The sequence below is a fragment of the Electrophorus electricus genome, chromosome 10 (genome assembly GCF_013358815.1).
Source record: "Electrophorus electricus isolate fEleEle1 chromosome 10, fEleEle1.pri, whole genome shotgun sequence".
NCBI classification, from domain to species: Eukaryota; Metazoa; Chordata; class Actinopteri; order Gymnotiformes; family Gymnotidae; genus Electrophorus; species Electrophorus electricus.
The window spans coordinates 6,543,163-6,567,944 of record NC_049544.1 but is presented as its reverse complement, the minus strand read 5'-3'; the positions used below and the strand labels follow the sequence as shown (position 1 = coordinate 6,567,944).

The window sequence follows — 24,782 nt, the reverse complement described above, 5'->3', positions numbered from 1 at the left end:
CTCTACAAGCCGTTGGTTAAATCCATGACCTCGTGATTCAGTGATCTCAGCTGAATATTGAGTGGTCATGGGACACTGGTATTTTTTAGAACTTGTCTATCCTAGCTGATGCAGGATCAGCTTCTACAGTTATTGTTCCAACCCTAACACTGCTGAGGTTAAAATAGCATTGATCTCAGATCAGTGGCTTTTTTTTTAATGGGTTGCAGGCTCTTGCATCAGGGGTATTTGTGCTGTGTCATGTGCTATGAGAAGCTGGTAGAAGTGACTGAGGTCCCCAGATAGAACAGGTGCAGAGGGGCAGAGTGGACCCCCCAACATGTCTCTCCATCCGCCTGCCTTTTGTTTTAGCTCCCAGAGGACCTGTAAATCCTCATGCCTTTTTGTGGGTGTGTGTGACCAACAGCTGCCCATTTATGCTTGCCCAAATAACTGGGTTGTCTGAGCAGAAACATGGAGACATAGAGGGTGAACTATTTAGAAAGAAAAAAAGCATTGCAGTCTGCTGAGGTAATATAATGACTATTTCTAGACTATCAGTTCTTTCTCTCTCACACACACACACACACACACACACACACACTTACTTTTCCTCATTTCCTCATCTGTAAGCCTCAGCTTGAACTAAAGCCTGAAGAATTCACTTTTCATGGAACGGTTAATTAACCCGGGAATCACGGGAGCAGAAACATGAGGGAGGTGAAGGCATGGTTGCAATCTGTTACAGGTGTTCTCTTCCTGTGCCCCGGCTGCTGCTTTGCTGTGTGGTTTTAGAGCTGTGAAGTCAAGGTTGTATTGGGAGCAGGGTCAGGGACACCGGGACAAGTCCAAAGCTTTTGGCCTTCCCACTTTAGCCCCACCCACTCATTAAGACGCTCATTTGCACATTGGATGAGATTTCCAGAACTGTTGCCATGCAGCTGGTTTGAAGCAAATGATGTAAATGAATTCGTTTCTTTTTAATTTTGGCAAGGCAAGTTTATTTATGTAGCACTTTTCATAAACAAGGCAGTCCAAGAAATTAAAAATAGTTGATTTAAATAGAAAAGATTATTAAACTTCCTGTGAAAGTTGATTCCAGTTGTGTGTAGCATATTGGCTAAACATGTTTACCATGTTTAATTTTAATTCTGGAATTTACTAGCTGACCTGTATCCATGGATCCAAAACACCTACTGGGTTTATAGCAGGAATGTATTCTGGGCTTAATCCATTCACAGTCTTAAAATACACTAGCATCTAAAAATATACTCTCTATGTAAATGGACGCCAGTGTAGAGATTCCACATGTTTCAGACATCCTGTCAAATTCATAACCATTGACCCTGACAAAGTAACACTGGCCTTTTAAATACGCGTTCAATGAGTATTCTCTGATCTCCAGTGTCAAATGCAGCTCTAAGGTGTGTGTGTGTGTGTGTGTGTGTGTGTGTGTGTGTGTGTGTGTGTGTGTGTGTGTGTGTGTGTGTGTGTGTGTGTGTGTGTGTGTGTGTGTATGTATGTGTGTATATATCTGTGCATGCTACAGGATTTATAATGTACACAGGCAGATGAAATAGTACAATAGTGATGTCAGTAGTGTTTATTTACTGATTTCATTTAACTGTAAAATATAAGGCAGCATAAAAGTTATAGTTATAGGTTAGGTATAACTAATAAAGTGACCACACAGTATATATGATATTCTTTTACTCAGTCAAACATTCCAAATGGATTTCCTTGTTCTTTTTTGGCTGTTGTGTATGTGAATGTGCTGGTTTTACTCTTTAGTAATGTGTTTATAAGATTAAATCATTGTAAACACAGAACGAATGCAACTGAATACATGGTTTACAAACCATTTTATTGGTTTCAAATCATTCTATGGCATTTACCTATGGAAAAAAAAATTGTTTTGTTCAAGCATTTTCTTGAAACTTCTATCTGATTCTGTGTATGTTTCAGAAAAATAATAATATACTAAGTAGGAAAAAGAGTAACATAGATTAGATATGAGGTAAACTCCGTATGGATTCAATCACCTAGGCAAAAACATTTTTGAATAGCAGGGCTCAAATATGCAATAACACACTCCTCATTGTGTTTCCCATGATCACTTCTCTGTAGTTCATTATTCAGATATCAGTTAGTGTTAATGACTAAAAATGTAGTTAAAAATAACTAAACTGTGTGTGTTTGTGTAAGCGGGGGAGGTACATTTAGCATGGCATTACTCCTCACCAGATGACCAGGAGTCTCCATCATCAGTAGAGACATCTGATTGAACAGCTAGCACTTCTCCTTCCTCCCCATCTGTGCTCTGGATTTGTTTTGTCTTTGGAATCCTCTGTTCCTCCTCCCTTTCCTTCTTCCCATCCGATTGAGTTAAAAAGATGCCCATCTCTCTCTCAGGTTTCCCATTTCCCATTCCCACATCTCCCCAGTCCTCCTCAAACACCATGCTCTGGTTCGGATGATTAGTATCACGTGAGAACCTTTCAGGCTCTGCTAGGACATTTGTAGCAGCTGTTTCAAATTCCATTGTGCTCCATGCACCTTCCTTAAAGCCTGATGTAAAGAAGCTGTGAGGGTCATTGTCTTTTTCTTTAGTCAGAGATTTTTCACTCAGAAATTTGCCTTGGAAAATATCCATCATGTCTGATGCTTTGTCATCTAGGGTGGGCATTTCACCAACTTTTTCCACAGTGGCATGGGACCCCCCTATTCTTTCATCTGATTGTTTCAAATCCTGCTGTTCTTTCAATTCAAAAAGACTGCTGTGGTTTTCCACCATTCCACTGCTGCTGTTCTCCACTGCATCTTCCTGGTCCTCTTTGTTTCGACTCCCTTTGTTCTCCTGTTGCTCTGTCTGAGGAGCTATGCAATCTCCAGAGCTGTTCTCTCCAACCCCCTCACTTATCATCTCCTCCAGAAGGCCTGTGACAGGCTGCTCGGCTGACACCCGTGCCTGGATAAGGTACTGAGAACACTGGCTGGAATTTGGAGACTCATCTCCTGAGCTGTTAGACTCCTCCAAGTCTGACACGGCTATATTGGTCTGCTTGTCTGGCTGACTGGACAGCTCACTGTGTAAGGAAAGATCGTCTGGTAAATCAGCATGAGTAAGCATTGGCAGATTTGACATCTCGTCATTCTCCTCTTTTGGACAGGGCTGTTCTTTGGTCATGGCTATTTCAGATGGAAACACATCTAAATGTGTGGGTTTTTGTAGTGACATTTCACTGGGCTCTTCTGCCTGTGCTTGTTCTTGGAATGTTTCAAGCAGTGGTGTGTCTGTGACTAAATCAAGGCCTTCAAAATTTGGCTTCATTACATTTTCACCCTCTGATTCAATTTGTGAAAAGGATTCTGTATTGCAGTTTTCTTTGTCATTAGTAATGGAAATTCCATACTCACTGCTGTTGGGTTGCTTAGCTGAAATATTCTTTTGTTCATTAATCTCCCAGGATTCACTGGAGAAACTTTCATTCAAACCATATTCATGAGTGCTCTCTTTCTGCTTCTCAACCAGAAGGACATGGCTGTTCTCCTCCTCTATCTGCTCCCCACAAGGCAGTGGTGTGTCGGTGACTAAATCAAGGCCTTCAATATTTGTCTTCATCACATCTTCACCATCTGACTCAATTTGTGCAACGGATTCTGTATTGCAATTTTCTTTATTGTCATTAGGAATGGAAATTCCATACTCACTGCTGTTGGGTTGCTTAGCTGAAATATTCTTTTGTTCACTAATCTCCCAGGATTCACTGGAGAAACTTTCACTCAAGCCATACTCATTAGCGCTCTCTTTCTGCTTCTCAGCCAGAAGGACATGGCTGTTCTCCTCCTCTATCTGCTCCCCACAAGGCAGTGGTGTGTCTGTGACTAAATCAAGGCCTTCAATATTTGTCTTCATCACATCTTCACCATCTGACTCAATTTGTGCAACGGATTCTGTATTGCAATTTTCTTTATTGTCATTAGGAATGGAAATTCCATACTCACTGCTGTTGGGTTGCTTAGCTGAAATATTCTTTTGTTCACTAATCTCCCAGGATTCACTGGAGAAACTTTCACTCAAGCCATACTCATTAGCGCTCTCTTTCTGCTTCTCAGCCAGAAGGACATGGCTGTTCTCCTCCTCTATCTGCTCCCCACAAGGCAGTGGTGTGTCTGTGACTAAATCAAGGCCTTCAATATTTGTCTTCATCACATCTTCACCATCTGACTCAATTTGTGCAACGGATTCTGTATTGCAATTTTCTTTATTGTCATTAGGAATGGAAATTCCATACTCACTGCTGTTGGGTTGCTTAGCTGAAATATTCTTTTGTTCACTAATCTCCCAGGATTCACTGGAGAAACTTTCACTCAAGCCATACTCATTAGCGTTCTCTTTCTGCTTCTCAACCAGAAGGACATGGCTGTTTTCCTCCTCTATCTTCTCCCCACAATTGTTTCTCTCCTCAGAGATATTTTGAAGGTTACTTTCTGAATGATCTACCAAAGCATCATCCGTTGGTGCATTATCATGGCGGTCTACGTCACCACTTTCACTTTCAAGACCCTCAGCCTCCAGCGTTACCGGCTCGTCATGGGTTGTTCCATCTATGCTCCTGCTCAATAGCTCAGGTCCTTCTGTCACAGCTTGAATAGACCTGTCAGGGAAGGTGTCGTCAGGGTTGTCTATCTCTGGCTCCTCAGAAAGGTCCTCCATGGTGTCAAAGCGCTTGGAGGCATTCTGGCTCCAGTGGCCAACCCCTTCGTGCCGCTCCCTCTCCTCCTCGCTGTCGCTGGGCTCACTCACTCCCATGTGAGAGGCCTGAGTATTGGCATCTGTCTCCTCATCGCTCCTGTAGTGGATGAGGGGACGCGTGTCTGCCAGTGTGTTCTCCTGAGTGTAGCTGTCAGCCTCACCGGGGTCGGTTGTCCACGAAGCACAGACGTTAAATGACACTTCATCGTCACTCTCCCTTTGTTCCTCTCCGGCATTATCTTCAGCTACACCATGGTCCTTGTCATGTGGCTCCACCCCTGACTTGGCTGTTTCCTCTGTGCATTCCACACTCCTATGTGGACCAATCTCTGGGCCAAAAGAGTCCTGCATCATAGCATCTCTCCCTGTGTGTTCATCCGTGACACCTTCCTCTGCCGTCTCATTCTCCTCGTCTCCAGCAGGGACGTGCTCCTCCACGTTCCTCTCACCAGCTTCACACTCTGTGTTATTCATCTCGTCTTGCACTGCAGTGCCAGCATCACAAGTGCCCCACACTTCGGGGCCAGAGAATGTAACTTCGGTTTGTTCTTCTGTACCTTCTCTCCTCTCCATCCCCGCCCACCTGTCCGTTCTTTTCTCCTCCACGTGCGTTGCAGTGACAGCATCGCGAGCATCCCACACTTCAGGGCCAGAACTTGCGACCTCCGTCCTTTCATCCGTATCACTTCTCTCTCTTTCCTCCCACTCATCTGTTGACACTTCCTTTATTTCATATGCTCCCTTCAGTGACTCCACTGTATTGAAATTGCTAACAATCTCCTCTTCATCCACCCCTGTTGAGATTTCACTACTTTTCTGAATATGATTAAAGGTGTCTGTGGCGTGCCACGTTGTTTGTTCGAATAATGGTGAAGCTGTTTCACTAGTGCTTTCATCGTGCTGTTTGAATCCTGATGATGCAGTGTCTGTTCTAAGTTCTTGCATGTTGTGTTCACTGATGCTTTCTGACTCCAGCTCTGTCTCAGATGCTGCATCTTTCTCTTCCGGTCCCATTGCATCATGTTCCTCCCCAGTAAATGTAGGAGCATATGATATTCGTGCCATCTCGGTAGACACCTCGGTCTCCTCCTCTTCACCGTCCTCTAAACACTTTGAATTCTCTGTGTTTGAATTAGGGAAAACCTCCGTTTCTGGAGTCTGGACAGGGCTACTCACGTGTCCAGGCAGCGAGCTCAGAAATACTGCTTCTTCACTACTAGACATGACCTCCGTAGCTTCTGCCCGACTCTCTGGAAGGACCTCCTGCATGTTTTCTCTAACAGGTGCACCAAGCATGGACTCTGGCTCGTCTGCAGCTGGGGAGGCAGGTTCGGCCAAGCCACTAGCAGCATAGCCCACCTTTTTATTAGCATCCTCCAGGTCGAACAGAAGCGAGGAGCCGGTGGGAGGCACAGCTGCGGACGATCCTTCCAGCTTCATTGCCTCCCTGCTTACGTAGCCGTTCTCCTCCACGGTCGTATGGGCCCTCTCCAGTGTCTCCTGGGGGGTGATCCGTGGCAGGCTCCACGCAGGAGTCGCACTCATACGCTGGGCTTTAGAGTGGGTCATTGACCTGGAGGCTGTAGTCAGCAGAGTGCTGAACTGACAGGAGGCTGAGATGCCCTGAGCCCCTAGATGAGTCCCACGGGGCTTGGTGAGTGCATCTGTGAATGAAACGGGGAGTAGTAAGAATGGATCTGATGAACTGAAGCTTATGGTGTTACAGTTGTAATATAAGAGCCTTTTGGGAGAAACAGGAGAGCAGAGAAAAAGCTATACTTTATAGGCCTATGAATATTATGTATGAGTCAATATTGCAGGTACTGTGCATTGTAGTACTGTGCATTTGTAGCATTTGTAGTTTGCATGCTTTCTTTGTTCTTAATAATGCCTGGGATATAGAATTGCATGGGATGAAATAGACCACTGGCCAACTGAATGTGGTCTGTTAGACAGGCATGGTCATATTGAATAATCGTGGTCATAGACCCCTAATTCATTTCCCCGAGGCATTATCAGGATACATAGTAGCACCGCTGTAATGGAGATATATTGATCTCCATTTTGTTTCTCCTAGATTGGATTACTGGAAATGGAGCCATCTGGTCTAGCGACCTATGGGGGCTAAGGCTGCAAACATTATAAGGACAGCTTCCATTTAGTGATGTAGATACCCCCACCCACCTACTAATCCACCCACTGCACCGCTTTCATACCACAAGCACTTGGCCAGCTTTTCTGGAGCTCTGATTTTAAATAGAGTGGGATACTGACCAATATAGATTTCCCATTTAACTTAATACAAGTTAAAGCATCAATTCCAGCTAGAACCTTTTAGTTTTGTAGTTTTGTAATCGAGGCCTGTTCACCTGAAAGAGAGTCAGTCCGGGTGCTGGTCCTCTTTGCAGATTGGCCAACTCTCAGGCTTTCAGCATCCAGCAATGCTCTGGAGAACATGGAAAAGGTGCATGAGCAGTGTTATGTTTGGGAAGGCACACAGAATTGATAACCTATAGCTTGATTGGCTTCATTACTATCTTGAGCCACTCACAAAATCCACTGAAAATGTATTTGGATGTGCATCCAAAAACTGATTTGTACAAAGTAATATTTTCTAACTAAACTTAAAATACCTTCTACCAGTTCTGCTTATATGACTTAAAAACAACTTTTAAAACATTTTGTGAAATATTTTATGTATAGTAGTGAAAATGATGTATCTTAGATTTGGTTATTTCTAGTTTAGAGTACTGTGAAGAGAGTTTATTCAATATTCAATATTAGCTTGAGTTTAACAGTGAAAGAATAAGGACAGCTGCGTATGCGTGTGTGCGTGCACGTATGTTTGTGTGTTTGTGGGTGGGTGCGCGCGCACGCGTGTGTGTATGCTGCTGTGCTGGAATGAGGATTTTTAAAAAGACCAAGGAGGAAATAAAAGATGGGGGAGGGGCCTTTTGTTGCTCTTGAGCAGTAGGCTTGAGCCAGAGGGTGTTCTTATGGAAATGAAGTGTCAGATTTGTCATTGCCGGACCATTTGCAGCGCGCAAGTCTCACAGCGGTGACCAGTGATGCAGACAGATGCGAGTGTGAGCGCTACAGTGCAGATCCGGCTTATTCACGCTGCCAGAGCAGCAGCAGTTCTTATTTCCGTTTCACACGCGTGGATTATTCTCATTGTCATAAGTGTCTACGAGCATTCCCATTTATAGGAACACTCCTTTGGGAAGAGTACTTCTCCCCTGGAAGCTTTCCAGGCTTAGCCGCAGTATCCAGGTTTGCCCACATCTGATCGTGTTACTGAATAGGTATTTACTGCAGGTACTAAAATGGTATACTATACACAGTTTAGTCCAGTCAGAACTTGCTTTGCACTCGCAGTGTAAAATTGGAATTAGAAAAGACAGAACTAAGGAGAACCAAGAAGATGAACAAGAAAGATGCAGATAGTTTAAATGGAATGAACGCACGCTGCAGTCGGCCATCGCTGTTCCACGCCCAACTCACTTATGCTCCCAGGGTTCACACATGGGAGGGGGCAGTGCGGGATGGCAGATATGGAAGAATTATTGAAGGTCTAATGTTGCCCCATTGGAGAGCGGCTGAGGCTGCTGACCCACATTCATATCAGTGACGCCTCGATAAAATGCAGGTCCTCTAGTTCACAGTAATCCTGTCCATGAGTAGGATGAGTGCGAGAAACCCGTGAGACATATTAGGCTCTATCACGATGTGATTTCCATAGAAAAAGAAAACAGGTAATATCCATGCCAAGTACCTGTAAGTGGCCACCTCCAGCCCCAGAGACGTCTTCATCTGTAGCAGGTTTCGTCTGTCCTCCAGCAGCTCACCCAGCTGCTCACCCAGACCTCCCTTCTCTGCTTCCAGAGTCTGCACCTGAGTCTACGCATGCAGGAAGAGCCAAAGAGCAGTAGACCAATGTTCACCCCAAACTCTTCATTCCGTGCAGGTCTTCCTCAGAGTCCTCACGTGTGTTTTCAACTCATCTTCAGTGTTTTACTCATACAATATATCTGCATTAGTGAGTAATTGTAAATGTCTGCTAAATTCCGTAAATGAATTCCGGTAAGCCCAAATAGTGTCTCTAATTCCCTTTAGCTAAACTTGTATGGAACTGAAAGGACTGTAGTTTGATTGTATTTTACACTGTCAGCCATGTCCTGTCAGCCCATAACTAATGCAGTGGGAATGATTGAGAGACCACAAAGCTTTTCCCTTGTATTGTGGTTAACTTTGTGTTAAATCAATGAGGTCTATTCACATGAAATGGCATTTATGTGATTAAGGAATGTTGGTTGTAGGCTGTGATTTTTTTATTTATTTTAGTTGACCACGGTTTTTTTTTTCTTTTCAGTTGAGTTTCAAAGAAGAATAACAGGAAATCCAGTCATTGTTTTTGCATCATTCACTAATTTAAAAAAGATCACTCACTGCTCCTGCGTCTCCACGCTCATTTAGAGTAATTGAAGGCAGAACTGGGCTAATGTAGTTATCATAATGAGGTTTGCTTTAGTCTTACTATAGGGGCTTGGCACAACAGATGTTTGACAATATAATGATGAAATCTTTGTTATCTTTATGAAATTATCAGGATTTGTGCACGATTTTTCCTAAAATGTGACCTGATCTGCATAAAAACATAATAATAAAGTCAAAGAGCATTAATACTTAATGAGCAATATGTATGTATTCCAGTGGTATTTTTTACTGAACAAAGTGTTTAACCTGTGGTCATTGATGGAAAAACATGTGAACTCCTATATTTAGTAACTAGTGTAACTTCCTTTAATGGCAGCTGCTTCAACCAATGTTTTTCGAGCTACCTATCAGTCCTCTGCAGTGGTTACGGGGTATTTGTTCTTCTATATAAAAATGGTTTGTTTCATGTCTAATTTCAGGCTGGCTTACTTGAATGTCTCAGGACTGTCTCTCGACAGTGATACAGAATTTCTTTGGTTTGAACCTTTCTGTGATAAGTTAATGTTGTGGGGTTTGGAGCATTGTTATGTCGCATCCCAGTCTCAGTAAAGCTTTAGATCAGACTCATGCTGAGGTTCTAGTGCTAATGTTGGATTTGCAGTGTTTCACAGAATATTGAAACAGTGAACAGTGGAATTTCCTTCTTGGTAATGAATGAACTCTTTCTCTACCATTATTGGGGGTTTTTTTGTTTGCTTGCTTGCTTTGCTTTGCTTTACTTTATTCACAGATTCATTAACACTCATTTCCCCCCAAAACTTTATTTATTATTTATAAGTACACCAAATATCATTTCAGGATTAATTCTTGCAAAATTCTGGACTGGAAAGCAATCACGAACTTTTTCTCACAACTACATATGGAAAATTACAACAAGTTGAACCCCACTGCATGTCTTTGAATAGCATTTCATGCGTAACATTTATAAAACTCTTAATTCTTACCTGAAGATGCTGAAGTTCTTGGTTCTGCCTGTCTCTTAGATGGACCACATTCTTCTCCAGTAGCTCTCTCTTGCCTTCCATGCCCATCAGTTCTTTGGCCAAATCTTGCACCTGTAGCTGTCTCTCCCTCTTCTCCTGGGTGATGTGTGCCATGTGAGCTTTGGTCTGGTCCAGGTTTTCCTCCAGTTGTGCTACCTTTCTCTGGTACACATCTGCTGCCTCCTGCCATGCCCGGGCGGCTTGCTGGGAGTACTCTTCGCCCAGGCCCTGGAGCCTGATAGCCTGCGTCTCATGAGGGACTGCTGGCGCTGGCTTCCACAGGGCATAGGAGGACTTCAGAGCTGCTACGTCCTCTTGGTGGACATGCACCTGCACTGAGAGCTCTTTTTCGAGATGGGCTGCCTGTTCCCTCAGCCAGATGTGGGCCCTCTTCTCGTCCTCCAGCTCACCCCTGCTTTGTTTGAGTCTCCTCTTGGCCTCTGCCTGCGCCTCCCTCACTCCCTGCCTCTGAGCGTTGAGCTCCTCTATCTCCTCCAGGAGCTTGCCCACCTCCAGTTCTGCGTGATCCTTCTCCAACCAAGCGGTCTGTATCTCCCTCCTGGCCAGGCGGACGGCCTCCTCCTGCACTTGCCTCCGACCGCCCGTGTCCTGGCTTCTCCTCAGGGCCTGGATCTCACCCCAGAGAAGCTGGTTCTCCTCCTCCAGCAGCTTCACATGGCCCAAGTACGATTCCAGCCTCCTGTTCAACTCCAGCATCTGAAAACGCTCCTCCCCAGCGTGGAGCAAAGGCTGCCGGACACTTGAGGTTGCCATTTCAGTGGGAAGCAGGTCTACAAGAACTACTCTAAACCTGTCTTGGCTCTGCGCTGTCGGTTCTTTGTTTCACTGGCCACCACGTGTTTCTAAAGGCTTTGGGGTCCGGCGCCTGTGGAAGCCTCTGTGGCCCTTGCACTGTGTCCGAGACACTCCTTTCATAGGGAGTGGGGGAGGAGCAGTGGACAGAGGGGCTCTGGAGGAGGGGCAGGAAGAGGCAGAGATGGGGTGATGTAATTTGTGCATTTAACTCTAGCACTGCTGGGATGTGTCTCTCTTTCATAGGATGTTATCAAGCAATGCAGTTTTAAAAAGCATTATCAGGATTTTCCAAACTTCAGCAAAGATGCTGGAATAAGAGGGTAAATATTTAACATGATCAGAAAAGGGTGTTGGGCTTCTTCTTTTTTTTTTTGAAACTGTATATAACTTTGTTAGTGCTTGGGCTTTTCTTTTTCACCAGTAAAACAACCGTTAACAGTGTTCTAGCTTCCAAGAGTTTGCACTATACTCAAACTCTTGGAAGCCAGAACATTTTTCCAGCATGTTTCAGGCAAACATTCTTTTATCATGTGGTACAAACAGCATGCACAGACGTTAATCTGATACCAAACAGCTGCCCTGTCCCGTTGTCTATACTATTTGCACCCTCACAACTGCACACTTCATTGCGCCACACTGTGGTCAAAAGCCACATTAACTCAAATGGTCCAGGTTGAGGGACTTAACACACTCACCCTGTACATAATAATGATAAATTATAATGCTAATGATATAATGATATTTTTTTCTACTACTATTGTATACCACATATTATATTACAATAATTATACTGTATACTACTGATAATGTCTTTATACCCATTAGCCCTCCATGTTGTATACCTGCTGCTATTTCACTGTCACGTTCATTACATTGGGTGGCACTTGGGAAATTGTATATAGTACAATAATTGTCCCCATAGGTTTTATTTTTACTATATTTTATTGCAATTCTACCTTTACCTCTATTTATTCTGTGCTGAAGCTGCTGTATCACCTGAATTTCCCCCATGGGCATCAATAAAGGGAATTTTATCTCATCTTATGTTAAATCTTAGTTTACTTTGTCTTGAAAATAAAACGATTCTGCATTTTGAGTTCCCTTTTGTTTGACTCTAGGTCTATGAAAAGTTAAACCTACAAGGAATGCAGTGCATAATTTGCCTTGACAAATACACTTTCAACACAACTGACTTACGGAAATAAACGTGCCACCTATGGAAACATTCTTCCTGGGTGAAAACATTACAAAGTAATTTCCTTCCTCATTTTTGCCTTTGTTAAATGCCCAAGTAATAATCAGGTGGTAACAATCAAGTGCTAACAGTGAAATACTTTCATGTAAGCAATTATTTTGCCTGTTTTTAAAATTATTTTTATACACGTTTGTGTACTAAGCGTAAGGTCCAGTTATAGTTCACCATATGTGTGGCAATACAGAGCCTTTCACAAGATACAAGAAGGAAATGAATTTAAGTCTCTGAGCACATGTTCCAGTGTGGCAGTGTAGGTTAAATGTCAGCTGTTGATTTGTGTGCTAAACTTTGTGCTGCTCCAAATGGAGGACGAGGTGTCTTATTCAGCAGTCATTTTCAACAGGGCTGCCAACGTGGAGCCTGAAGGTAAGGTTTGCCTCACCTTCTTTTCTATTCATGTCTTCCATTGTGGTCTTGAAATTCTCACTGACCTCTAGAATATGAAGGTGAACAAAATGTCACACCTTGAAGTATACCTTTTTTTAAGCTTCTCACTTTGTTTCAGACTCAGTACATTTACATAGACGGTAGGCCATTAAGAGATTTCAAGGCAATTAAAACAAAAGACAATTCCAGAAGTGTAGTACATGCGTTGGCCCATGTTCCCTATGAATGACCCCACTATCTCGACTCTGTTTCTCCCAATGAGCACCTGTGAGGCAGGCTGAGGATGTGGTGTACTCGTTAGTCATGAGCCAAGGTGAGGCTCCATCAAACATCTGCACCGAAACCACAGGAGAACCCACTGCAGCTGCTAATGGTAGGTTACTCCGTTTTACGACTAACACTGTACTTTGGTATTTCTGCCATGACTCCAGAATAGTCTTTCCAGCTTCATTTATTTGATCACACCCACAGACTACATTAAACAAAAAAGAGACTAATTTATTTAACATATATATTTTGTTATAATTGGAGTTAAACACTGTGGTTTTATGGTTCCTATCTCTCATTTTATCAAATTCATATTTGTTACCAAAACTATTTTCTTTTTCTTTTAAATGTATATTGCTGTAAAAGTTTATACCAGTGTTCCATGCTCAAAGTATACAAACACAGACTTAACACTATTCCAGTCTCACTGATGGTATAGCTCATCTCAGGTGCTTATCCACATCGGTCAAAAAAGCAACCGCATTCTCAAACACCGCTTGTGAAACACTAACACATTTTGAAAAACTCTCTGCTTCAGTCAAACCAATACATGCTGCACAACTGTATAACTCACTCAGACATTAACACGCAGCATTCATGGACCATTCACATGCAAAACACTACATGTCTCAATGATTCATATCATTCTCTGCAGTTGGTTCTAAAGTGGCATACTTCTCAATACTGTACAATGCTAAACAACACCTACTGTAATCCACAGTGTCTCATTAAAATTACAATAAACTCATCATGGCACAGGCACATATGTTCCAACAAAGTGAAACGCAAGACTGAGAAAACACATCTTCACTTTACTGTAATTTTATTGGGTTTAATACAACATAGGGCTGTAATAAACATGCATATTCAAACACAAAATGGCAAACAACCAAAAATACTGTAATATGAAAGAAGAAAATACAAGACAAAGGTTTGCCATTTGCTTTACACTGCCTGGTCTACCCTGTCCCTGATAATGGGCCATGTGTTCATCAGCACTGCAAAGACACTGCAGAGGTATTTTCCATGGCAACACAGCGTGAGAAAACTCTTCAGCCCTGGCAGCTCTGAGATTGCCCTATGTGGCATTTGGTCATAGGGATAGTGATCATATACTTTCCATCTCTAGGTAGAAAAGAATTCCTGGATTAACACTGGATTAAGGAATGGGGAACAGGGAGGGAAAAATTCAATAGACATGCGTGGATGTGTCTTAAACCAGTCCCTTACTGAAGATGCGTGATGTAATGGAACATTGTCTCATATGACTACATACTATTCTTCACTGACCCCAGCATCCCGTCTCTCGTCAGACACCACTACTGACTGGTTTAAAGTTAGATTGCAGGCAGTGAATAAGCAATTGCAAACCCAATCTGAGGAAGTGTTTGGGGACTGGTAATTAGTAGCTGCAGCCATTGTGTTGTGGTTTGCTTCAAACCATTTCCTATAATTTGGAATAGCAACTGATGTGCAAGCAATGAGAAGGTTTTCACTGTTGTGCAAAAATGTTTGCTGCTTTGCACATGTGTATTTGGAACTGACAACATGCTGATGGCTTGGCCTGAGAGAAACTGTAATAATAACCAGACAAGATGTTGGGATTTTACATTTACATTTACAGTATTTAGCAGATGCTCTTATCCAGAACTTGAAATACTCAAGGTATGGATCGGGCGTTGACCATTGACATCATGTATAGAGGTGCTGGTCCATTTTTGGCTTTGTAGGCAAGCATCAAGGTTTTAAATCTGATGCGTGCAGCTAATGGATGCCAATGAAGGGAGTGCAGCAATGGAGTGACATGTCAACTTTGGATGATTGAAGACCAGTCATGTTGCTGCATTCTGGACAAGTTGGAGAGGTCTGATGGCTCTTAGAGGCAGACCAGCAAGTAAGGAGCTGCAGTAGTCTAGTGTGCACAAGCGCCTGGGCAGCATCCTGCAAGAGAAAGGGCTGAATCCTTCGTACATTACAAAGGAGAAATCTGCAAGACCAGGTCATATTTGAAACATGAGTTGAGGAGAAAACTGTAAGGTCATGGTAAACGTTAGGAGTTCCTGGGATGTACAGAGGTTTGGTTTTACTGGGGTTGAGCTTCAAGTGGTGGGCTGTCATCCATGATGCAATGTCAGTCAAACATGCTGAGATGCGTCTGGAGACGTGCGTGTTGGAGGGTGGAAAAGAAAGAAATAATTGAGTGTCATCAGCATAGCAGTGGTAGGAGAAACCATGAGAAGATATTACATCACCCAAAGACCGAGTATACAAAGAGAAGAGAAGGGGGAACACCGGTAGAGAATCTACTTTGGGACTGATTGTGGTCGTGCAGCTGGTTCTTGATGAGGAAAATAGATAATTGATTGTAAACTGCTCATTCAAGGGTTTTTGAGAGGAAAAAGAGAAGTGATAGTGGTGCTTAATTGGTTATGTTGGAAATGTTGAGTGTGGCCTTCTCGAGGATTGGTACCACCTTGGCGGTTTTGAACGCAGTGGGTACATGTCCAGAAGATACAGAGTTGTTGATGATGACAGAGATGAAATTAAGCAGATCTCTTGAGATCGTCTGGAACAGAGCGGAAGGTATAGGATCCAGCAGACATGTGGTCGGTTTGCTGGACGTCAAGAGTTGATGAATTTCATCTGAGGAGAGCGGAGAGAAAAAAAACCCAAGAGAGTTGGATGTTGGGGAATGAACACTAGTTGAAACAGTGGGAACAGAGGAAAAGGGTTGGCAGATTACTGCAAGCTTCTCCTCACAGAAGGTGATGAAATCCTCAGGAGTAAGATATGAGGAGGGGGTGCTAAGGAAAGTAGAAAAAAAGAGAAGAAAAGTAGTGAAGAGCTTGTGTGGATCAGATGCTGATGATTAAAATTTTCCTCTGCAGTAGGATGACTTTGCAGATGTTACTTCTAGTGCGAAATTGGAAAGGAGAGACTGGTATGAGCTGAGGTCTGATTCTAGATGAGTTTTCCTCCTACACCTCCCTGTAATCCTCAGTTCTCTCCTAGCAGACTGTGTCTGTTAGCCATGGGGCAGGTGGGGAAGATCTTGCAAGTGTAGAGGACAGAGGGCACAGAAGATTTATTGATGAGGAGAGTGTACAAAAGAAAGAATTAAAAACTGTTGAGTTTGTTGAGTAATTCTGGTAATCCCACTGCATTCTCTTTCAGATCCCTCCACACCATACAGACGGGCTACAATCTGTCTAGGGCTGCTGTGTCTTCTTTTATTAGCAGGTCTTGTGGCTGTCTGCGTCTTCAGTAAGTAAGCCAACCCTTGCCCTTTTGCATTTGGATCCTCTGTTAAGACACTCAAAACTGTATGACAAAAATTCCCCAAAATTTCATCATACATTTTCAGTAATGAACTGCTACTGAAACCTCTCACCCAGGACTAGACTAATGTGTATTTATTTTACGTACGTTACAAGGCACTTAAATGATCACTGATCATACTGAATTCTTTTTCTTCACAGACATCATTCAGATTTCCAAATACAGCACACTTTTGGTAACAGAAACTCAGTTGTTAAATATCGTGCTGCAATTGGCTGCATAATTAGTGTCAATCAAGTGCTAAGATACCTGAACTGTGTCTTAACCAATTCTGAAGGCTCTTTACACCGATGAGAGCACAGCACACCAGAGGTTGCAGGCTGCTAAGGTGTCCCTGGAGAGAGACAACAAGGAGCTGACCGAAAAGAGAGATCAGCTTAACGGAGCCCTGAGATTTATCATCCAATTTTCAAGATTTCCAGCCAGCGCGTTCTGTCATCTAACTGATGGAGGTAAAACCCTTTAATTTACCATCACCCCAGGATTTCCTTTTTTGTATAATCTTCACCTGGAAGATATTCAAGTGCAATCAGAATAAAGTCAATCTGCTATTTAATGCAGAGTTTCATTGTGAGCCCTGTTTGAAACACTGGATTCAATACGGGTCCAGCTGTTACTTTTTCTATACTGGGGATTATAACCGGCAAACCTGGCAAAAGAGTCGAGAGCACTGCATGAAAACGGAAGGAGACCTAGCCGTCATAGACAATACAGAGGAACAGGTGGGTTTCAAAGCACAAATCCAACTATGGATTTACCAGTCAAGGAATGAGTAATCTCATTTTTGCCTTGCTAAAATGAGGTACTCCACAAATATTGGTGAACAAAAAGCTAATATCTAGTTTAATTTTGTTAGAATCAGATGTCATTTCACCTACCTTCATCAGCTTGTTTTATATACACTCAGGCGTTCATCAATCAGCACACTCCCTATTATAATGGATATCATGGGTACTGGATTGGACTTTCTAGAACCAATGAAAAACAGTGGGTGTGGCCCACTGGCAGTGTGCTAGAGGCAGACAGGGTAAGACTCGGACCCGCACTTAACCACCAGCAGATGGCAGTAGAGGGAAAACTGCTATACCAACACGCTTTGCATCAGTACTTGCCTTTCTTCTTCTTCTTCTTCTTCTTTTGGATGCTTCTAAACCATATTTCTCTCCTTCACAGGTTCTGGGCTAGCCAGCCTGAAATATCACATGGTAATTGTGTGCTCTCAACAACCAGTAACACCACTCTGAAAAGCTGGAAGGTGGCCTCATGTTATACGTTTAATAGGTGGATCTGTGAGATGCGTGCGATGCCATGGTCAGTCAAGTGAAGGATGGAGCACTAGACTCTCATTTCCTCTCATTACCAGATCAATAAGGATGAAACTGAAGCTATTCTTTCTGTTCAAGCACATGCCGTTTATTTTAAAGTTTGTTATTTCCATTGCTCAGAAGATTGTAAAAGTACTTTTGTGCAGCTACGAAATCACCTTTGTTGAGTCTCTAGCAGATGAAGCATAGCCATGAGGGCAATGTGCAGGACCAGAACTAGTGGCTCTACAAATTACAAGCACTAACTGGTAACAATCAAAGGTCTCAGATTAATAATGCTGTTCTTGGATCAGATTTTCTTTTATGTCCACATTATCGCAGTCATATAAATAGGGTGGGCCATGGCTCCAGCTCAGATGTGAACCTTTTAGAAGTTTCTTTATTTCTGCATAAGTTTGACCTAAAATGGCATCAGATTGTCACAAGCAACTAAAAGTATATAAAGAACCAAATCAAGAAAATTAGACAAAAATATTAGACAACCATTTATTTATTGAGGAAAATGATCCAGTAGTACCTATGCATGGCAAAAAGGGGAAAAGGTATGTGAACCTTTAGGATTATCAAATAATTTGAAGATGAATAACTCAAACTCTGATGTTCACAACACATTTGTGAAAGTGCATCACAAAGGAGATTTCTGAGGGCTGGAAAAGGTTACTTTAAAGATCTCTAAAGAGTTTGGACTCCACCAATCCACAGTCAGACATACGGTGTACAAATGGAGGAATTTCAGGACTATTATTACCCTCCCGAGGAGTGGTTCACCAACAACCATCACGCCAAGAGCAAGGTGTGTAAGAGGTCACAAGGTCACAAAAAGGAATCCAGGGTAACTTCTAAGAAACTAAAGGCCTCTCTCACATTGGCTAAGGTTAATGTTCATAAATTCACCAGATACTAAAAGAAAAATCTCTCGACTTGATATTGATGACAGAAATATTGGATCATTTTCCTCAATAAATAAATGACTGTCAGATTTGGATCGCTTTACCCACTTTTAGGACTTGTGTGACAAAACTTCATCAGACTATGTCTTAGGCCAAAATACAGAAACTTTTAAATGTTCACAAACTTTCAAGGACTTTCTAGCAGAACACAACCAGGCACTTCATTTTTCTCTATAAGACAGAGCCATTCATCCTATTCAGTTCAGATTAAAAATAAAGGATCTAATGTGCTTTGTTTACACTTTTGTTCATTTGTGAACAATTTTAAAAAGGGCTAATAGGTTAATACAATTTATAGAGCCCCACATCAAAAGAATTTTCTTCAAAAATGTATGTATATTGAATACATAAGTTCATGTAAGTATAATGGCTAAAAATAACACCTATAGGTGACAATTCAGTACATTTCATAACCAAACAGAGAGCAGTCAGTCTAAGGGCAGTCTGAAATAGTGAATTCTAAGAGAAAATACAAAACCAATGGGAAAATTCAACATTCTGCAGAGATCTGCTGTTTTTCTCAAACACACCTGAAATGTAGTATTGTAATACAAACAATTAAAGCATCAATGTAACAGATTATTATTTCTCAGTTCATGACAAGTCATGAGTTGTCACACGTTTAAGAATGCACAAATTCAATGCGGAAAGCTCAAATCTGGCCAGCAGCATTTAAATACACCCCTTCATTTGGCCAGTGACGTTCCAATATCATCTCTCGTCTCGTTCACTGTTCCTCTGAGTTGCAGCTTTCTAACATTACTTTACACACCATTACTTGGCAGCCGCCTTCTCTTTCTTCTTCTTCTCCACTGGTTGTTCTGACCCGATCAGAATTCTGCTCTACTGCTCCCCCCCTCTGCCTCGTTTTCTCTTCCTACGATCAGATTTCTCTGTCCCACAAGCAGCTGTTTCCACATTCTCAATTTTGTTACTTGCCTCATTACTGCTAGCCTCCCAACTGTGGAGGGTGCCGAGTTCTGTGGCTAAGGGCTCCAGTTTCTTGGGCTTGCAAGATTTCCTTTTCTTCTTCCTGGAGACAATGCCATGCGCTGGCTGAAGTGCAACACTGCCCTCTTCCTGTTGTGCCTGTACATAACACTCACTGACCACCAAACTGTTCTCTTTAAGGGCTTCTTCAGCCATTTGCTCAAAATGCTTCTTTTCTCTCTCCTTCTTGAGGACACCGGCACCTTCCAGGTGATCTGCAGCGACCCCGTGTGGCTTGGCTGCTGTGATCCTCTTGTTCTGCTGCGTGCTCCATGTATGGTCCTCATCCAGCACCAGGCTGCTATAGCCATCCTTCCCGTCTCCAGGCTCCGTGATCTTTTCTAAATGTTTCCTCCGTTTCTTTCCCTTCAGCTTGGTATAGGGCATCTCCTTATTGTCCACAAGAGCACCTGGCACGTCTGCGGAGTCTGGAGCTGCATTCTGTTTGGAGCGTTTCTTTTGCTTCTTTGACACCTCATCGTCGTGATGTGGCGGGGAAAGGTGGGAGCCTCTCTCAGGGGGTTCACTGGAGCCCTGCTCCTTGTTTTTCCTTGCTTTCTTGCGTTTGGTCTTGCCAGCCGGTCCGTGGTTGGGTGCCAAACTTGGCAAGGGGGTGGGTGTGGCAGCTCCGGTCCGAGGTGGGCTCCCGGATGTCTTCATGCCGTACTTTGCCATAAATTCCTGCTCCTGCTGCTCCAGTCTGGCTAGTTTGGCCCTCATTGTAAGGCCATGTCTGGCACCTCTGGAGTTGGAGGGGAAACAGATAAATATAATCAAAAGAACAATAATTGACAATATGTGGATAAAATGTGGACAATAGCTCTGTGTGACAGAGAAAAATAATATTTTGCAATACTGTGATTTCTTACAGAGCTTATTTGCATATCATACATTATTACTGCATATCTTGTTGCATATCGGACATCATGAAATTATTTTTGTGGAGGCAACATTGTAATATCAATAAGCAAACAATATATTGTGAAGCCTTTTTGGATACCTCATACACTGAGGCGCCTGAGGCTTCTTAAAATTAATTCCTTAGTTAATTAATTCACTCACTCAAAATCTAATGCATGTTATTGACAGAGACCCATTAGGTCCTTCCACTCAGGGCAGTACGGCACACTCATATTGCCAGCCACACAGCCTTCAATATACTGAGGAAATGATGCGGTGTGTCGCCCTTACTTATGTGCGGTGCGCCCTCCGCAGGCTTTCATCAGTTCTGCATCGGATAACCTGCGTATGGTCCACAGAGGGGTACACTCAGGCTCGCAATGAGATATGCAACATGCAAAACCCCGTTTTAAAAATATACGCAGATTTTTCTGCTTTGTTTAATATCAAAAACAGTGTTCTGCTATATGAAAATGAACAGCTCATTTCTGAGCTTTTACAACACAGCTAACAATTTGGAAAAGGCAATGAAAAACTTGGTGTCGGTCACAAAACAGCGAAAAGCGATTGCGCCATTAAAGAGTTCAGGGGTCTGAGGTTTTGTTCCAGCACGCAAGGATGGAGGCTGCTTTCGCCTCCATCCGACATTTCCAAGTGTTATTTAAAATGCTTATACCAACAGTCCAATTACTGTCACGTTTTTCTACGTGCTATTTGATCACTGTGTAACGGGAGTAAAGGACGGTGGGAGAAGTAGGCTGGAGGCAGGGACGAAGCTTACTTAGCGGTGCTGGACAGGTCCAGATTCTCCTCATCCTCAGAGCAGCTACGGTCCTCCGAGCAGGACGATTCGCATTCAGGCTGCTCCTGCCCTGAGAGGAGAGTGGCAGACTGAGGGAGGGAAAGAGAAGGAGCAAAAAACAGAGAGAGAAAAGAGGCATGATTCCTTTATTCAGAAAACCTGAACATCAGGCTAAGTCTGTTCACACAGACTGTTACGGTACACTCACCAGCCAGTTCATTAGAAGAACCACCTTGTGCCCCTGGGTTGAAGTTAACCGTATATAAATCAGATATTACGCACAAGCTGTGCTAGCCATCGTATAGCCAATCATTGTGGTCAGTCATTACATCAAGCAGTCCTGCAGTTGGATATTTTTGTGCGCAAGACCATTCTCAGCCCAGCGGTGCAAAAAGCCCCAGCGCCATGGCTGTGATTAGTGTAGAGGGGGAATTGTGGGCATGCCAACAGGAAATGCAACTGTACACCTAACAAACTGGGCAAGTGTTTATAATAAAGCAGCTAGTTTCACTGATCATTTAAACTACACTTAAAACATGCAAGTCATTTATACTACATTTCTCCAACTTCCATAAGCCAGCGCTGGTCATCTGCTTAAGTGTTCTGTCTCTCAGGGCGAGTATTTAAGCTCAACACAATGCTGCTTTCCTCGCTTTAAATGACTCTGTACCCATCTCTTACAACACTACCGCACTCAAATGGGAACTGTGCGAAGAAGTTCAGTAAACTCTGCACTGCAAATAATTCTGTTCTTACCGAGAAAGATATGGCACGTGGTATGGCTAAATTCCTAAATTCCATGCTGCAGAATGAGGCACGTGCCATGCATGTGCAGTGTTGTACCTTGACAAAGCATCCGTACAGCACCGACTTGTTCGACGTGGCCTTACGCGGCTTCTTGTTCGAGATCGTTCTCGCCTCTGTTCCCTCTATTTTCCTCACAAGCACACCATCCTGGACCACAATGAACGCATTGCAGAATGTGAAAGCACTGCACTGCACCTGTTTGGAGTAGAAATCTACGCCACGCAAGCTCAAAAGATGAATCCTGCATAGCAAGCTAGTACAGGCTACAGCTGTGGTGGTGGTGAGCACTGGGGATTGTTGAGTTCCAAAGGAGCTGCATCTGAAGGATATGAAACGCTTTCTTTAGATTGCAAGGCATCTAACTTACCTGTCCTGACTCCACAGCCAAGTTGGCAGAGGCCTTGTTAAACACATGGTCCCACCAGTGAAATGTGAACTGCTCACTTTCCTTATGGCCAACCTAAGTGCAAACCACAAAGAAGCTGCTTGGCTGATGACATTACACTGTACAGTGGTGACTGCACGTCTTATACGATGATGAGAGAAACTAGACATTCTTACCCCTCCTTTGTCGCATTTCACTTTGACTTTGATTGCCTCGCTGATGCCACTCTCATCTCTTCCTAGGCCTTTCCCTAATAAAGCATAGGAGGAAATGTGATAACTGCTCATGGTGTCTCTATTAACTTAACTAGGCCAGCAAACCGCACGATTCAATTCAACTTTACCAATATGCCACCGCAGGACTCTACAGCGTTTCAGTCCAAGCTGAGCAGGTCACTCACCTCGCTCCCAGCCGTGGCGAACAAGCTGACGCTCAGCAAAGGACAGACCGCCACTCTTTTCTTGTACTACCTCTGCCATTCTGGAAAGACCTAGAAAAGTAAAACGTTGTGAAGAGTAACACCGAAGCCTGCAGCTGGGAAACGTTAGCTAGGTTAACCCTAGCTTAGCTAACTCCGTCTCATTACCGGCAGTTATGAGTTAACGAGGAACAAAATGAATTGCTTTAAACGAGCCAAAAATAATAATTTACCGGGTTTTTAAAAAAGGTGTCTAGCTATCAACCTCAAAGTCGTCGTTTGGTAAGAAAATTAAAAAAGATAACTAGACGTCTAGCAAATTTCTCAACACCACGCGTTACACGTGGGCCGGCGTGACACGGAAGTGTAAGTGATGTGAGGGTGACCCTTCGCTGTAAGATACGGCCAGGTCTACTGTAACGCTGAAGCTTTGCAGAAGAAAACAAGTTTAACAAACAGCAACAAGGGGCCGTTTAGGGCGAAATCAGTGAAACACTTGCACATCGATTCACTGGTGCGTAAACACAGAGTTGCGTGCATGTAAAACAATTTTCAGTCATTTAATTGTAACGCGGATATTTAACATCTGTACAGCATGCTCATTAATATAATGAAGAGACGTCTCTAAAAAAGGGGAAAAAACATCGTTATGTTTGCGTTTAATTCTGGCAAATTGTAGATCAAAGACAATAAGGAAGGAAGTTCTTGCAGTTCCACCAACACTTTGTACCATGGTACACTTGGACAGGGGATAATATTAATCGGTGTTTGGATCTAGGATTTAATTAGCACGGAATCGTTTCATTTTTTGGGGAATTGAACTGTGAATTGTTTGACAGGTTCCAGCATTACCTGAATTATAAATGATAAGATACGCTATGTCATACCATTTGGTTAAACGTTCGCTTTTCAGTATCTTACAGTATGTGAGTAAATATTAAGAACGTATATCTCATGATCAAGTTCAAGTTTGGTTTATTTGTCGCATACATAGTCATACACAGTATAACTCGCAGCGAAATGGTTGCTCATTTATTAGAATACACTCACAATATCAATGACATTCGTCCTGAATATTTACTAACATAATCTTATAATTTCTAATAGTAGCTATGTCCGATCAATAACCCCAATCTTAAATTAATTTTTAAATGTGCATAACTCATCAGGAGTTCTTACACCATAAGCACATATAGCTTACAATCAAACAAACGTAAGACTGCTCTACATCTTATTTCCACGAGCGAGCAGAATACATGTTAAATATCCGCCTTCCTGTTACAATGAAATGACTTCCGGGTGCACTGAATATTGTGGCACACACGCAAGCATAGTTAAACTCTCATGTTTTACGCACAAGTAAATGAATGTGTAAGTGTAAGTTACCATACGGAAATGTATGTAGTAGGCTCTTTATGTGAAAATGTTTCATACGTATCTGCAAGCAGCGTGTCAAGTCTTTCGCTGCCCCTCATAGATTTCGCCCTAAATGACCCCTCATAATATAACAGTAGTCTATATATAAAGACAAACAAAAGAGGAAATATACACCAGGGGATCATACGAGTGCAGTATACAGTATTAAAATCTAAATTATTAATGAAAAGAGAATGCCCTTTTCATTGCATGAAAATCTTACATGTCGAACATCCATTGACAGTTTTTATGGCATTCTTTTTTTTCTCATATTTTTAAACATATTTTTGCAAATTGTTTTTTGTAAACTTGCATTAATGCACATCAAATGTATCTATTAGCTTATATGTGACTATATATAACGTGCTTTTCCATACTTCAATTACAACTGCAGAAGCGAAGCAAAACATGTTTATATGGCAAAAGAAAGTCAGAATACACCTTCTACATAATAAACTTGGAGATATTGCTCTATTATTTTGGTATAGTAACAGTACCACAAGAGATGGT

General features: G+C 42.6%; 3 protein-coding genes across 3 annotated transcripts; 1 reads left to right on the top strand and 2 right to left on the bottom strand.

The window, feature by feature from the left end:
- Window positions 1-1,822: 1,822 nt before the first annotated feature.
- nes (nestin) lies at window positions 1,823-11,139 on the bottom strand. The gene is made up of 4 exons (XM_035530679.1): window positions 10,177-11,139; window positions 8,511-8,635; window positions 7,105-7,181; window positions 1,823-6,399 (listed from the first exon to the last, which is right to left on the bottom strand). The coding sequence occupies exons 1-4, from the start codon at window positions 10,987-10,989 to the stop codon at window positions 2,210-2,212; spliced, it is 5,205 nt and encodes a 1,734-aa protein (XP_035386572.1). The 5' UTR covers window positions 10,990-11,139; the 3' UTR covers window positions 1,823-2,209.
- Window positions 11,140-12,343: 1,204 nt separating this feature from the next.
- LOC113589102 (C-type lectin domain family 12 member B) lies at window positions 12,344-17,464 on the top strand. The gene is made up of 8 exons (XM_027028577.2): window positions 12,344-12,652; window positions 12,936-13,046; window positions 16,115-16,204; window positions 16,420-16,454; window positions 16,557-16,731; window positions 16,841-17,001; window positions 17,187-17,306; window positions 17,453-17,464. The coding sequence occupies exons 1-8, from the start codon at window positions 12,589-12,591 to the stop codon at window positions 17,462-17,464; spliced, it is 768 nt and encodes a 255-aa protein (XP_026884378.2). The 5' UTR covers window positions 12,344-12,588.
- Window positions 17,465-18,078: 614 nt separating this feature from the next.
- gpatch4 (G patch domain containing 4) lies at window positions 18,079-23,204 on the bottom strand. Its single transcript, XM_035531152.1, has 8 exons — window positions 23,090-23,204; window positions 22,839-22,928; window positions 22,615-22,688; window positions 22,421-22,513; window positions 22,090-22,200; window positions 21,226-21,335; window positions 20,736-20,786; window positions 18,079-20,286 (listed from the first exon to the last, which is right to left on the bottom strand). Exons 2-8 carry the CDS (start codon window positions 22,915-22,917, stop codon window positions 19,398-19,400), a joined length of 1,407 nt encoding a protein of 468 aa, XP_035387045.1. The 5' UTR covers window positions 22,918-22,928; window positions 23,090-23,204; the 3' UTR covers window positions 18,079-19,397.
- Window positions 23,205-24,782: the final 1,578 nt, after the last annotated feature.

Bases quoted from the DNA above. Each gene is read 5' to 3' on its own strand.
- nes (XM_035530679.1), bottom strand. From the start codon at position 10,989: ATGGCAACCTCAAGTGTCCGGCAGCCTTTGCTCCACGCTGGGGAGGAG. The intron at 7,182-8,510 runs GTACTTGGCATG...CATGTTCTCCAG, and splicing joins CTGGAGGTGGCCACTTACAG to AGCATTGCTGGATGCTGAAA. The intron at 6,400-7,104 runs GTGAACAGGCCT...TTTCATTCACAG, and splicing joins CCGGACTGACTCTCTTTCAG to ATGCACTCACCAAGCCCCGT.
- LOC113589102 (XM_027028577.2), top strand. From the start codon at position 12,589: ATGGAGGACGAGGTGTCTTATTCAGCAGTCATTTTCAACAGGGCTGCC. The intron at 16,205-16,419 runs GTAAGTAAGCCA...TTTTCTTCACAG, and splicing joins TGTGGCTGTCTGCGTCTTCA to ACATCATTCAGATTTCCAAA. The intron at 17,002-17,186 runs GTGGGTTTCAAA...ATATACACTCAG, and splicing joins TAGACAATACAGAGGAACAG to GCGTTCATCAATCAGCACAC.
- gpatch4 (XM_035531152.1), bottom strand. From the start codon at position 22,917: ATGGCAGAGGTAGTACAAGAAAAGAGTGGCGGTCTGTCCTTTGCTGAG. The intron at 22,689-22,838 runs GTGAGTGACCTG...ATGCTTTATTAG, and splicing joins TCGCCACGGCTGGGAGCGAG to GGAAAGGCCTAGGAAGAGAT. The intron at 21,336-22,089 runs GTACAACACTGC...TCCCTCCCTCAG, and splicing joins TGTACGGATGCTTTGTCAAG to TCTGCCACTCTCCTCTCAGG.